Here is a 15959-nt window from a genome sequence, read left to right as displayed (position 1 = left end):
AAACAATATGGGTTTTTTTTCTGTATTAAGTTCTAAACTCACATTTGTATCAATCTGCACCATGTTCTTGAAAATGCTCTTCTCTGAATAAAGTTTTTTCAATTCAAATACATGATTTACTTATTTGTTTATACTCTTATCCTAGATGCTGCTGCGAATGTTGCTGCTGCCGGGGGGAGTGGCCAGGAACCAGGACAAGGACTGGAACGTCCATCTGCGGAAGGTTCAGTGAGGAGACCGCGGGCGTCCCAGGTTGTGGTAGCCGCCCTCAGGCCTGCTCTCGGCAACCAACGCAGCTACTTTCTTGCCCAAAGGCGGCTGTTGGCTCGCCAGATCGGCGAACAGGCCGCCTTGAGGCGAGAAGTGGCTGCGTTGAGGGTCGAGCTGGAGACCCAACGCCGAGAGCGGGAAGCACAGCACGAGGAGCGGCTAAGAAGCGAAGAGCTGTCCCGGAATGCTCTGCTGGCACTTTTGGGGCATGTACTACATGCGCCTGCCTCTGCCTCTGCCGGGTCTGCTGAAGGGTCACTGCCTGGGCCCTCTTTTGCACCTCAACCACCACCTCCAAGTCCTCCACCTAGGGCAAGGGGGCGTGGGAGAGGCCGCAGAAGAGGGTCTGACCCTGACTGTGGGCCTTTAAAAAAGCGCAAGTAGGTCTCCTATCTGAGTCCCTACTTTCGCCTTGCAGCCTTTTTGAGACAGACCTCTACACCAACTTGCTCTCTGGCCATGAACTTTTTTATGCATCTCTTCAGGACTCACACTATCCGCTACATGAGCTGACAGGACTAAGCACCAAACAAGTAGTCCCATTGTTCTCCATCTTCCTCCACCAAAGCTGAATTTTCCTCACTGAGGGGCACCAAAAAAAATATCTGGTGGTGCCCTCCCCAATACCATCTGGGAAGCACTTATAACATCAAAGTGCATTTCCTCTAACATGAATATGGGCCATTTCCCCAAATACAAATGTGGTCATGCCTGTGAATTGGGCTACTTAAACACACATAATGCAATTCTAACATCCTTAAAAAAAAAAAAAAGTGTTGAACCGACATACCAAAGAAACGTGCCTCCTGACTAAAAAGGGGTCTCTCTTTAAGCTCCTTATTCTCTGCTGTGCAGTCTAAAGTGCAGTAGAAACAACTATATGGGTTTCAGGTTGTGTATGTCTCCTGCTGGTATAGTGTTCCCAGAAGCCAGCTTTCCAAGTCCTCCTTTCCCTTTGCTTTCCAAAATGCAAGTCACTAATGCCTACAAGGGTAATTGAATGTTGTACTACTATGCACTAATGCTGCGTGGCTGTCAAAAGCCAAAGTCAAGAGAGCAGCCTGGTAAATGTTCTCCTCCTCCTCCTCCTCCTTTTGTAATATATTGTTTAAAGGGCAGCTTTCAAAGTCCTCCTCTCCCTTTGCTTTCCAAAATGCAAGTCACTAATGCCTACAAGGGTAATTGAATGTTGTACTACTATGCACTAATGCTGCGTGGCTGTCAAAAGCCAAAGTCAAGAGAGCAGCCTGGTAAATGTTCTCCTCCTCCTCCTCCTCCTCCTCCTTTTGTAATATATTGTTTAAAGGGCAGCTTTCAAAGTCCTCCTCTCCCTTTGCTTTCCAAAATGCAAGTCACTAATGCCTACAAGGGTAATTGAATGTTGTACTACTATGCACTAATGCTGCGTGGCTGTCAAAAGCCAAAGTCAAGAGAGCAGCCTGGTAAATGTTCTCCTCCTCCTCCTCCTCCTTTTGTAATATATTGTTTAAAGGGCAGCTTTCAAAGTCCTCCTCTCCCTTTGCTTTCCAAAATGTAAGTCACTAATGCCTACAAGGGTAATTGAATGTTGTACTACTATGCACTAATGCTGCGTGGCTGTCAAAAGCCAAAGTCAAGAGAGCAGCCTGGTAAATGTTCTCCTCCTCCTTTTGTAATATATTGTTTAAAGGGCAGCTTTCAAAGTCCTCCTCTCCCTTTGCTTTCCAAAATGCAAGTCACTAATGCCTACAAGGGTAATTGAATGTTGTACTACTATGCACTAATGCTGCGTGGCTGTCAAAAGCCAAAGTCAAGAGAGCAGCCTGGTAAATGTTCTCCTCCTCCTCCTCCTCCTTTTGTAATATATTGTTTAAAGGGCAGCTTTCAAAGTCCTCCTCTCCCTTTGCTTTCCAAAATGTAAGTCACTAATGCCTACAAGGGTAATTGAATGTTGTACTACTATGCACTAATGCTGCGTGGCTGTCAAAAGCCAAAGTCAAGAGAGCAGCCTGGTAAATGTTCTCCTCCTCCTTTTGTAATATATTGTTTAAAGGGCAGCTTTCAAAGTCCTCCTCTCCCTTTGCTTTCCAAAATGCAAGTCACTAATGCCTACAAGGGTAATTGAATGTTGTACTACTATGCACTAATGCTGCGTGGCTGTCAAAAGCCAAAGTCAAGAGAGCAGCCTGGTAAATGTTCTCCTCCTCCTTTTGTAATATATTGTTTAAAGGGCAGCTTTCAAAGTCCTCCTCTCCCTTTGCTTTCCAAAATGCAAGTCACTAATGCCTACAAGGGTAATTGAATGTTGTACTACTATGCAAGGGCCTAACACAAGAGGCCAGCACTTACCTCATGTATCTGACTGCTTTTCCAAAGAAATGGATATGTTTACAAGTGATACATGTTAAGTATTTATCATGTATTGTATTTTTGTTAATGTTTTTATTGCCTGGCTGTAGGGGTGCAATAAGTTTAATGCAATAAGTGCTTTGCACTTTTTCTTAGCCTTTGTCCTTTACGGGTCAAGCATTGCTGGGTTTCTAATGCCCCCCAGGCCTACCGTAGCTATTTATATTTCTTGTGGAAATGTTCACCTTTTTTTTTGTTTAAAAAAAAAAAAAAGCACACTTTGCTGGATGTTTAAAGTATTGATTTCATATTTATTATGACTTTGTCATTAAAAAGACATTCAAAATGGCCTTTACTTTCTTTTGCATAATTTTCGAGATCAATTTAGTTGTAAAAGGCAGGAAGGTGTAAAGGTGAAGTTATTGCTCCAGTCAGTAAGGGGACATTGATTGGAGGGAACACAGGCAATGGGATTTCACACAGCTAGCCAAGAGTCGCATCCTTCTGAGTCTCAGCAGCAAACAGCAGTCTCAGCAGCGTGCAGTCTTCTCCCACTGTGAGCAAGTGAGGGAAATTTCCTAAAACAACAATTATTCAATTAACCCCCACAAAATTGCTTTGTTTTAACCTTGAACAGCATTTAATTTCTGTTTGAAACAGTCACTTACCCGGTATTTGTGGGTCCCTTTACAACAGCGCTTAGTCCAAGCATAAGAGGTGGTCAACTTGATAGGGATTAGGGCAGCATCTGGGGCGGTCCCATGGATCCTGGCAGGATGTGTAGTTGGTCTTATCATTCAGAATGCATTTTGGGGGTTTTTTTTTGCCTGAAAGTGAACATATTATTCTGTAACACGCAGTAACATTATTGTTTTGTAAAGCAGAGTAAGTGGTAGTCACCTGAAAGTGGCACTTAGCAGCAAAGGGCAGAATGCCTGGCACTTGTCCATAGCAGGTCCGTCTCCCAGATGGTTGGTAACAGCAGTGACAGGTCCAAGCAACAGAAATGAGGTTTTAGCTTTTCACCAGCGACATTCAAAAGCACAAAAGGATTCCAGTGGGGGTAGCCACACAACACAGTAGATCCCACAAACCTGAAAGAATAATTACTTAGTAATGCTAATAATTTAAAGGACAAGTGAACCCCAAACTTCATTTAGCCCTAATGGAAAACACACTTAAATTGACTGGGGTTGACTTGTCCTTTAAATGTTTGACAATATTTTAACATTAGTGTTTTTGGTTTGTAAGCGTGTTTACTTACACCAGAAGGTGTCCCGGGAAGGCCTATACTGCTAGGGGTACACCAGCACATCACAATCAGCAGGCTCTTTATAATTAAGAAAGGAAAAGATTTGATTAGATTTAAAGAGACATTGCACTGATAATGTGAACAAACTCATCATAAGCATGATAATGGCCATTGAGGTTGTGTGTGCCATAAACTTGTGCTCTACCCCAACACAGTAATGAGATCCCTCTATATCAGTGATCCCCAACCAGTGGTTTGTGAACATGTTGCTTCTCAACCCCTTGGATGTTGCTCCCAGGGGCCTCAAAGTAGGTGCCATTTTTGCATTTCTGGCTTGAAGCCAAGTTTTGGTTGAATGAAACCCAGTGTAAAGCCAAACAGAGCCTTCTGTAGGGTGCCAGTCCACATAGAGGCTACCAAATAGCCAATTATAGCTCTTATTTGCACCCCCATGAACTTTTTCCATGCTTGAGTTGCTCCCCAATACTTTTTCCACTTGAATGTGGCTCACGGGTATAAAAGGTTGGGGACCCCTGCTCTATATCAAGGCCTAACACCAATCAATCACACTTGTTTCTGCACTGGCCAAAGTCACTTGTGTTCAGACAGTGCCAGCATTTCCTCCAAAAACAAACCAGTAAATAAACATACACATTTTTGTTGGCATCATTCATGTTCTTCTGGTTAACACAGTTGCAAGGGCAAGTTAAACACATTTAATGAGATATATTATCAAGTGAATGATATGCTCAACTTACAACTAAAGTGTGAGGCAATCAGCTGATCACGCACTCTTCTCCCCTGTGGTTGGTTATCCATGCGCCTGCCAACATACCCCTCAATCTCAGGTTCCAGAGCATCATTGATGTCTGCGCCTAGGCCATGATCCATTGCCACATTGTGCAACATGGCGCAGACAACAATGATCTCTGAAACCTTAATGGGGGAGTAAAGAAGAGCTCCCCCCGTGACTGAGAGGCATCGGAAGCGCGACTTGAGCACCCCAAACAGGCGCTCAATGACATTGCGCGTCTTCCGATGGGCACGGTTGTACCTACGTTGGGCAGGTGTGCGTGGAAAACGAACAGGGGTCATCAGCCAAGGCAGAACCCCATATCCAGCGTCTCCTAGAAGAAAGGAAAAATTATGAGTGGAAGCACTCCCATTTAGCAACTCCCACCTATTACACCTGCTCAGGTGTGAGGAGTTAATTAGTCCATCAGAAACACACAGGTTGAAAGTAATGCTTTCCAAAACTACCATTCCCAAGATGCTTAGTAAAACAAGGGCAAGTGTAAAGTGGTGTTAATTTGGAGATACATTTTGCCAGTAGCAAGAACTGACATGATTACATAGTAAAAAGCTACTGCCCATTATATTGGGCCAGCTGTATGCACAGAGGACTGATGGGTGTGTGTCGCCATGACCAATTAACTGTCACTACCAGTGGCATACGGCCGCTTCAAGCCAGCATGTCCCTATAAGCTCCCATTTAGCAACTCCCACCTATTACACCTGCTCAGGTGTGAGGAGTTAATTAGTCCATCAGAAACACACAGGTTGAAAGTAATGCTTTCCAAAACTACCATTCCCAAGATGCTTAGTAAAACAAGGGCAAGTGTAAAGTGGTGTTAATTTGGAGATACATTTTGCCAGTAGCAAGAACTGACATGATTACATAGTAAAAAGCTACTGCCCATTATATTGGGCCAGCTGTATGCACAGAGGACTGATGGGTGTGTGTCGCCATGACCAATTAACTGTCACTACCAGTGGCATACGGCCGCTTCAAGCCAGCATGTCCCTATAAGCTCCCATTTAGCAACTCCCACCTATTACACCTGCTCAGGTGTGAGGAGTTAATTAGTCCATCAGAAACACACAGGTTGAAAGTAATGCTTTCCAAAACTACCATTCCCAAGATGCTTAGTAAAACAAGGGCAAGTGTAAAGTGGTGTTAATTTGGAGATACATTTTGCCAGTAGCAAGAACTGACATGATTACATAGTAAAAAGCTACTGCCCATTATATTGGGCCAGCTGTATGCACAGAGGACTGATGGGTGTGTGTCGCCATGACCAATTAATTAATAAGAGTTGTGGAAGTAGAGGTAAAAAAATTTGTCAAAAAGTACTTACCCACCAGCCAGCCCCGCGGCATTTCTCCTTGAGTGAAGCGCTCATAGAGGGCTGACTGACGCAGGATATGGGCATCGTGGACACTTCCAGGAAAACCAGATCTCACACTCATGATCCGCAGGTGGGAATCACACACCACCTGGACATTGATGGAATGGGAGCGCTTTCTGTTAAGGTAGCGCTCCTGGTGAGCCCGAGGTGGTGTGAGCGGAACATGAGTGCAATCAATGGCTCCCAGGCAATTTGGAAAATGGCCAATGAGGTAAAAGTCTTGCTTTACCCTTGTCCACTCTGCCTCAGTTGAGGGAAAGGAAATGAGCCTTTGCGAGTGCGGTAGAAGTGCCCTCAACACTTGCTTCAGTATCCTGCTGAAGGTGGGCTGGCTCATACCAACAAGGCGTGCGGAGACCTGCTGGAAGCAGTTTGCTTATCCCGGGCAGGGCCTGAGACCGTGCCGTCACAGGATCTAGCTCCTGCCTAACCAAATCAAATACCTGCAAAATGGCGGCACGGCTCAGACGGTACATCCGCACCACCTCATCATCAGACAGCTCGTTAAGTGAAGGGACACCTCTCCAAAACCGACGAGGCTGTCTGATCCTAGCAAGTGGCAAATTAAGTGGGGGCTCCTGCGCCTCTGGCGCCTCTGCCCCTTCTAAATAGTCTAATGCTGCCAGCAGTGCTGGCACCACAGCATCATGCTCCATGCTTGGCAACCAAACTAAACCAAACTTTGGCCAACCAAACTGAAGTGAGTTAGAGGGGTTTTATACCTTTGGCAGCCTTTAACGAGCAAGCTGTGCAGTGTTTAACTCTTTCCTGTTTGTTTATCTGAAAAGGTAATGGCAGCCTGTAAATGACTGTATTTTTCTGTAAACACAAATCACACACAAACTACTCAACTTCCATTTGAAAGCCATGTATGATTGAAAATCCCTATTTGGTTTAATTTCCCCTTGAAAGCCATGTATGATTGAAAATCCCTATTTGGTTTAATTTCCCCTTGAAAGCCATGTATGATTGAAAATCCCTATTTGTATGTATGTATAACTTTATTTATAAAGCGCCACAAGGGTACGCAGCACTGTACAATCTTACAGAAAACAAAATTACACACAGGGAGGACAAGTGATATAATAAATACAATAAATATATATATATATAAGTGCCATGTGGTATGAGACACAGTTGGTTTTATTTCCCCTTGAAAGCCATGTATGATTGAAAATCCCTATTTGGCTTAATTTCCCCTTGAAAGTAGTAAAAGGACAGGCTGACAATGGTTATTCACTTTTTGCCTTATTTTCGCCATCAACACGAAAATTTCGGCTATTGAAGGCTTTGGTTACGATTTTTCGGGATACAGTCGGATGTAAAATCCGACTGTAGCCCGAAAAAATCGTAACCCAAAAGCGTTTATGAATTTCCTATTTTCGCAATGTTTGCGAATTTATCGGGAAATGTTTCCGAAAAAGTCGTAAAAAATACGGAAAAATCGTAAAAAATACGGAAAAATCGTAAAAAATACGAAAAAGTCGTACAAATTACGAAAAAGTCGGAAATAATACGATAAAGTCGTAGCGGCTCCGCAAAACAATACGAAAGCGCCGAAAAAGTCGCAAAATTACCGATGAATACGAAAAAAACGGATTCGGACTCATTCGACCCGTTCGTGGGTTAGTAAATGTGCCCCTAAGCCTTTAGGATCGCTATTATGCATCAATTTAAAATGTCTCGATACTCCATGATTCATTTTGCCCGTTCTGATATTACGGACATGCTCATTAATTCTGGTCCCTACTGATCTTATAGTACGTCCTACATACAATTTGTTACAAGGACAAATCAACACATATACAATGTATATGGACCGACAATTGATGAATACCTTGGGGATTGGGATACTATTAGCGATTTGTTTTTTTGGCATAACATAGGGACAAGCAATGCAACGTTTTTTACCACATTTGTAGGTACCGTTAAGACCGAAACTATTACAGCTTAGATGCGGGTCATCACGGCCCCAAACTTTGGAGAGTGCTATGAAGTTACTAAGTGTCTTTGAACCCATATTTCTTCTACATTCTGTAAGTAATATTGCTTTTAGCAGTTTATTGAAATAAATATTAATGCACTATTAGCCTCTTTTTTGTTTTTGTGCCTTAACTGAGGATACGGCTACCACCTGCATGTGGATACATCATATTTATTTGGCCTGAAATTTCTGCCATCTGGTAAGCAGTTTTGCATCACTGCATAAGGTGTTTTTAGTTAATCCACTGAGCACTTACATCTTTTCTGGGTGATAGTATCACTTAGGGAATACATTTTAAACGCTATTGCACCATTATTCGTTTTCTGTTTCCACATATATGCGCTCCGGTTATTTGTGTCTATGAACTTATTTTAATAACATTTCTTATAAAATCCTCTTAAAGCTTGCACATTTTATTTTCCACAAGTAGAAACATCATAAATACTAATTCCTGAAGTCTTCTAAACAGTCACACCCCATAACATTATCTAATTATGTGGCATGTAGAAACCTTGAAAGATATCTTCTGCACAAAGATAAAGCATCCTAAATATAAATGCCACAGGATTATGTGATCAGTTTGGTGGCCAATATGCATAGAATTACCCAAGTATGCAGGGTTGGACTGGTGGGTGCAGCGGCCAGCCCAAGGGCCCCCACTGCCTGCCCAACACCCTCCCATGAGTGCATGTACAATATACATACTTTCGAGTGCACCGGGGGAGGGAGAACATCAGCTGGGAGGAGCTCCAGGGATCGGGTCTGGGCCGGCCAAGTCCAACCCTGCAAGTATGTGGTATGTAAAGACCTGTACTTTGTGCAGAAGAATTTCTTATAAATACAAACAGGGTTATGTAATAAAAGGCACTAAGTTTGCCCAGGAGCAGTAACCCATAACAACAAATCAGCAGGTAGCATTTAAAAGCAATCATCTTATTGGTTGCTATGGGGTACTGCTCCTAAGCAAATTAGTGCATTTTATAACAAATGGGGGCAGGAGACTTCTGAGATGCATAGGATAACAAAACTATGTGGCATATATGGATTTTTTGTGCTATTTCTCTTAAGTATTTCTTTTACTAGGAAATATCAGTAAAGTAAAGTTCCTTATACGGTATGTGACAGAATGTGACAGTACAGTAAGTCAACTGTGTGCATTGCCACAATAGCAATGAGATGATGCAGATGGATCTGCAGCTATTGTCCCATTTACAAAATAAAGTCCTTGGTCTGTGGCCTAAATACCTTAATGTTCCTGGCACTACGAACTGGTAAAAGCCCATTATTATCTTTAATTACTTGACTCGGCGCATTTTACCTGATATTGGTGTGAATGTTTATTTATGGTGTGCTTGAGACAAGGCTTTAAAATTGTAAATGCATTTTTCATCTGCTTTTATTTACCTTGGTCAAATTTTCCTACAAATTCACACAATTTATTATGGCCAAGTCACTGAGGGACCTCAACCTTTGTATACAGTTCTGAAATATGTAATATTAAACTACCTAAAATGTCTATATAGTATAATGTTTACAGGTTAACCCTTTTGAAATAAAAAATAACAAAAGTGGTATAATGGTGATACCTTTATTGGCTAACTAAGATAACCATAGCAAGCTTTCAGAACATTTTAGTTCCTTTTTCAAGCTGATTACGTATAATGTCACACCTATATAGTATAATGTCACACCTGGCTGTTTCTCTGCTGGTGGAGAAAGCCACCAGTCCCTAAAGGGTAAGACATGTTTACACAGTAAATAATAGATAAACTGTATTTAATACAATGGTTTTAGTTTTAATGGTGGACATTCATATTAAAAGTGTGACATTACCCCAAATCAGCCAGGCTATTAGAACCTAGCATCAAATTGATGTATCGTTGGTACCTAGTCCCTTCAAGACTGTATAAAATCTATCCACAAACATCATCTAAGGAATGCTGGAGAGGCTGTGGTCAGGAAGGTACACATACCCACATATGGTGGGATTGCCCTAAACTTGCTCCCTATTGGACTCAAGTGTTTGAACTAATAAATAAAGTTTTGGACTGTCCGGTTTCTAAAACACCATCCACTGCACTTTTAAATCTGGATCTTGACCTCCTAAGATTCTATCAAAAATTACTAGCCGTCCACATTTTGTAAGTAGCCAGACTGTTAATTGCTCAACAGTGGAAATCAGACTCAATCCCAAATATGATGGAAATGGTAAACTTTCTGGAATTAACAGAAAAATGTGAATTTTTTGATTCTAGAAATAGAAATACTCTAAGAAATCACCACAAGAAATGGTCTCTTTGGAGAAGCTTTAAGTCTACTTAAACGATAAGAGTGTATACGTCAGTTCTACTATGCTCAGTCTACTTCCCTATTTACATTTACTTTTTCTTCATCTCTACCTCCCTCTCCTTTTTTTTTTCTTTCCTTTCTCCCCTCTCTCTTTCCTTTCCACTTTTCTGTTTTCTTTCTTTAAAGAGTATAAGGAATAGTTATTATACAGCATTGGCCTTGAAGTAACATTTCTGAGAATAACAATATGTCTAGAGGCTACATTATTGTTGTTATGTTTATTGTTCTGATATTGAAATAAAAATTGTCAATTTAAAAAAAAAAAACGTGACTTTACCACACTCCTGTAGAATAGGATCACACTCCCTTATACCTGTGGCAATCCAGAAGACCTGGCCTCTTCGCTAATGGAAGATACTGGGAACTGGGATTTACAGTGCAGTGACTCCACCTAGTGGGCACTGAGGAGCACACCTCAGGGGATTCCACTAATAAAAGAAAACACCCAGAATTTGCAGCATTAATGAACTTTGCGTCAAAATAAAGAAATACATCTAACATGTAATACAATTAACAATCCTACCTCATCAATTTGACTCCAATCCCTAGCTCTCTGGGTCCTCTTTTCCCAGATGGCTTCCAGCAAATCAGATGTCTCCCCTAACTGAGCTGGATGGTGTCACAGGCAGAAGAGGGGAAAGGATTCTCCAAACTTCCACACAGTTATTAGACAGCATTTTCAGCCCAGCTGGATACTGCACTATTGAAATGATGCCCAGCCCATGTAGACTAAAATGAGTAAACTGATTAAAACAGAAATGTGTTTATTATTAAACTTCTTTGTTGAAATATAATTTTCCAGTGAAATAGGTAAATAGATTTTGTAAATGGTTAATATTCCAGTTTCCAAACAGGACACTATGGCAGGTTTATCAAAGGTTGGGAAAAAAACTATATTCAGATTTATCATTGTTCTCTACCTATCTATTTTATCACAAGGAGCAGGTTAATCAAAAGTCAGGAAATAAAATTCTTTCCTTTTCACATGTTATTGTCAAGCTGAAACATTCAAACTGTAAGAATAGTTTCCAGTGTTTATCATTCTGTGTATGTAAGTGTAGAAATGTGAAAGTCATTTTACAGAGTTACAGAAATGTCCCATATATTTGCTTTGTTATACTTTCCCCACAGTGTAAAAATGCCATTACTTTTTATTGGTAAGAATTAGAGCAGAGCAGTTTCTTGGGCCAGTAGGATAAAAATGGAGAAATTATTTGATTAATTAGCAAGATTAATAAAATGTTTTGCATTCGCTATAAGTCTTGAAGCGTTTTGGAATATCAAAAAATTTTCAGAACCTTAGGAAAAGATTTATAAATTAAAAAAATGAAAGAAAATTCTGCGAACATTTTCTTAGAATTTAATTTTTTGTAGAAAAAAAATCCTATAGCAGACTAATGATATGTGTGGAGTAAAGGTGATTTATTAAGCCATATACATATGTACAGGGCAAATGTACAAGGGCAAAGTTTCAGTCCCTCCTGGGCGCTTTATAAATTCTAGTGTTTTACATCAGGAATACAACATATAAACAATAATTTGTGAGAATACAACCATTCTGTTGCATACAAACATTTTAAAATTCATTTTGTATATTTTTATAAATTCCCTTTATTTGATAAGAAAATCCTCATAAAGATGTATAGAAAGGCAAATTACACAACTTTAATTCTTGGTTTGCTGAATATCTACGTGTGTTGATTTGCTGTTGTTACATTTTTTGCGAGAAGTTCATAAATTGATGGGCAATACTGTTTATAGAGATTTTCCACTAACGTGTTACTCCCTATAACTACAGTCTTTTTCTCAACGCTATTCATATAATTCCAGAGATGCAAAGCATACGAATTATCAAAAGTTGGTGTTTTATCCCAAACCTCAAAGTATCTCTTCCAGCCTCCATATGGTATTGGATAGATGCGCTCAGGGTGCAGGAAGGAGATATTTCCACATACAATATTGTCTAGAGATTTAAAGGCAGATAATTCACATGACTGTTTCAGAACCCGTGTAAACAGAGTTGGGCCTTGATTTCCCCACGCATCTCCATTGTAATTCTGTACAAAGTCATTCAAACTTGTCCAGGCAAAACTGTGATGAGGAGTGAGACCAAAAACACTACTGCCAGATGTCTGGTCATGCTCGGCAGTCAGAAAGTTTATTTCTGGGATTGGTCGCATTGAAATGACATCGGAATCAAAATAAAAACCACCATATCTCCACATCATAGCCATCCTGCAGCCATCTGAGAGGTTATGGATCCAGTACGTTTCATGTTTAGGATCAGCCTTAAAGAGTATAACCCAAAAACAAAAAACAGTATTACTAATTTGCTTATACTTGATTTTTCAGTCCTGTATTTTGCTTTATTTTATTCCTTTCATAATAACATCATTTTGAGACCTAAAAGACCATAAAGCCAGAAAGTTTGTCTTGGCTATTCCCAATATATCGGCTGTGTGCATAAGGGAAAAAGTGGGCAATCACCCCAGAAGTTCTTAAAAGAAAGATAACATTTTTTTGCTAGAAATTACAACTGGATATTTGTCTCAACATATATTATACACCACATTAGATGAAGGTACTGTGCATAAATGTATGAGGATTCCCAATCCCTTCTACAACTGGTGCAGAGATTTGTTAGATTTGGCCAACCTTTAGCAAGGTAAGTGATATGGGTAAATTGTATTCTAATTAGAAGCAAAAGCACTGGCACTCAGGAGCTGCAAACAGGACTAACCCTTTAGAATCTTTATTGTGAAAGTGCAGCGTTTTTTGCTGTTTACTTTGCCCCGAAACGTTGCACTTTCGCAATAAAGATTGTAAAGGGTAAAGGTGGCCACACACGTGGCGATCTGACGATGTTTTGTGCGACCATCGGTCGCACAAAACATCGTCAGATCCGTCACACATCGTTCAGGGCTGAAACAGCAGATAAGGAGGTAGAAACAATAGGAATTCTACCTCCTTCTGCTGATTCAGCCCTGATGGCAGATTTTGGTCAGGCGCCTTCTATGGCGCCCGATTAAAATTTTCTAACCTGGCCAATCGGCGAGTCGACCGATTTCAGCAGCTTCCTGCGATGTCGGTCGACTCGCCCACATGCCATACACGCACCGAATATCGTGCGAAACGAGGTTTCGTACGATATTATCGGTGCGTGTATGGCCAGCTTTAGTCCCATTTGCGGCTCCTGAGTGCCAGTGCTTTTGCTTCTATTTGGAATTCTGGGGAGGGTGCCGATCCCTCCAGCAGTATGCACCGAGTGAAGTTTTTTGGAGAGCTATGGGTGTGCGAGAAAGGTCTTCTGTTCGTTTAAATTGTATTCTAATGCCATCATAGGAGAAGTATATCTGAAAATGTCTACAATACAATAAAATGCTTTCATTTAAAACAAACATACCTTCAGGAACCACTTGAGAAGTGGTGTATCCTTAAACAATTCCTCCATTTTGAGTGGGAAGATGTAGACATTCTGAAGAGATGACAGAGATGGAAATCTTTTCTTTGCTTGTTTCTCATCCTCTTCTGTGTTAATGTCAGTCAAACCTTTCATGAAGAAAACCACCGGTCTATCAGGGTACACACGAGCCGCTGACTCAATAGCACACAGCACTAAAGATGGTGGCTCCATTCTGTCTGTAGTCTCCAAAAATATAATTCCATTCCCTTCTTTTAGAATTCCCTCTGGATTTATACTGGTGTTGGTAAAAGGGTTTGAGATGGAGGAAAGAATATAAGGAAGGATTGATTGCTTTCTGGTGGTCTTGTAGATGAAGCCCAAGGTTATTGCAGAAACTAGAAAGCCAAACACCTTTAATCGATTCATCCTTCTAATATGTATTTGTTTATGACAGTCCACCTGCAGAACATGTGCATATGATTAACATAAATATAATATGAACAGGATATCATAAATATGTTCATGGGTGGATTTTGGCTGCTCTCCTTCCTTCTTCCTCACCTTCTAATGCTGCAGCTGATTAGCCATTGATTTTAAGATTTTTAGTCTTGGAACATTTTTTAATACTGGAACATACACACGTGTAGTTATTTATATCAATGGCAAACCCCTTATATATCAACTGTGTTGTCCGATTCTGTCATATATATTGTTACTGCGATAAATAAATAAAGTTTGAATTTTTGTGGTGCAAATTCAAAAAAGTTGAGTTTCTAATGACTTTTCTCAGGGCAACTTTTCCTTGTGACTTTTTTTTTTAGTAAATATCAGGCATTCAGGAAAATTAATTTAGTCAAATTTGAAAATAAAAAAAATTAGAAATGATGGAGTTTTAGTAAATCTGTCCCATAGTGTCATACAGGATACTCACAGGGCTTGAAATTATGTTGCAAAGTTGTAAAGTATGTTAAACAGGTATAAAGTTTATTTGTTATATGGTACATGCCACAGAATAAGCAAGATGACATGAAAATCAATATAATAGATAAAACAAGCAGATTCCTCTTAGATATCATGAAAAGTTCACAACAACAACAGTGAGATACAGCTATAAATTTCTCTTACTCTGCTTGGAACAGAAAGCTGAAAGCAAAGAAATACAAACAGTGAAAAGATAATAAAAAAGTAAAGGTACAACTAAATAGGGTAAAATAAGGTTAAATTAATGACCTGGTAGTTAGAAATGTATATCTGTAACTGGTAAGATATCTAGATGAACAGAGCAATACAATGTTCTCTATCTTTCATATCTAAATCTAAATGCTTCCTGGAAGCAAAGAGATCTTGGGTGTGACAATATATATATATTTCAATACAGGAGATTCCTTCTTAATCAAACACAAAAATATGAACGTACGGGTAGCAGCTATTGTCCCTAAATGAAATGGAAGAGCCACCCAAGACTCTGGGGTACTATAAATATCATTATTATTCACAGCTTTTGACTAAACTTATTTTTTGCAAAGTGAAGGCACATAAGCTATTTTTTGTTTATCTTGTGTAACGTGTCATCAAGGACTTGTTGAATAGTGATGTAAGAACTTTTCTTTCAACATTATCTCAATGTACACAATCCAGACCTAAACTATTTAACCCTAAAGGATCCTTTAATAAAGTAAAAAAGTAAAATATATCAATCCATTATGTTTTCTGCACACAGTGTTTTCCTAGTCACTGTAATTAAATGCAGACCAGCATACAATGTTAATGCCAGATGCAAATGCAGGTACAAAGATGTGGGCAGATTCAGGAAAGTTGCTCATTTAGGTGTGCGTTGCCTCTACGGCATAAAGAGTAGCATACAGGCAGAACAAGGGCATGCCTTTAACAGGACAAAGTTTACAAGAGCGTAATTTAATGTGTGGGTTCAGTATGCAAAAGAAAGCTGTACCTACTGCACAGCAAATCAGATGTTAGGTACATACAAGGAAGCCTGTTTTTGTGTGTTCTTCTTGCTGCACCTTGCACCTCATGCACAATTAAAGGTGCCACCGGTAGAGATGTAGCGAACCTGGTAGCGGACTCTGGTGCAGATTGATCTGCAGGAGTATCAGACACACTCCCTGAAGGTGATGGTCCCGGAGCCGGTGATGGTCTGGAGGAGCCACGGCCGCGACCCCTCCC

General features: G+C 40.3%; 1 protein-coding gene across 1 annotated transcript; it reads right to left on the bottom strand.

Moving 5' to 3' along the window:
* Window positions 1-11717: 11717 nt before the first annotated feature.
* LOC100494225 (alpha-1,4-N-acetylglucosaminyltransferase) lies at window positions 11718-14642 on the bottom strand. Its single transcript, XM_031903118.1, has 2 exons — window positions 13776-14642; window positions 11718-12660 (listed from the first exon to the last, which is right to left on the bottom strand). The coding sequence occupies exons 1-2, from the start codon at window positions 14199-14201 to the stop codon at window positions 12061-12063; spliced, it is 1026 nt and encodes a 341-aa protein (XP_031758978.1). The 5' UTR covers window positions 14202-14642; the 3' UTR covers window positions 11718-12060.
* Window positions 14643-15959: the final 1317 nt, after the last annotated feature.

This window comes from Xenopus tropicalis, chromosome 5 (assembly GCF_000004195.4).
Source record: "Xenopus tropicalis strain Nigerian chromosome 5, UCB_Xtro_10.0, whole genome shotgun sequence".
NCBI classification, from domain to species: domain Eukaryota; kingdom Metazoa; phylum Chordata; class Amphibia; order Anura; family Pipidae; genus Xenopus; species Xenopus tropicalis.
The sequence above is the reverse complement of the archived record's forward strand: the minus strand, read 5'-3'. Positions and strand labels throughout refer to the sequence as shown.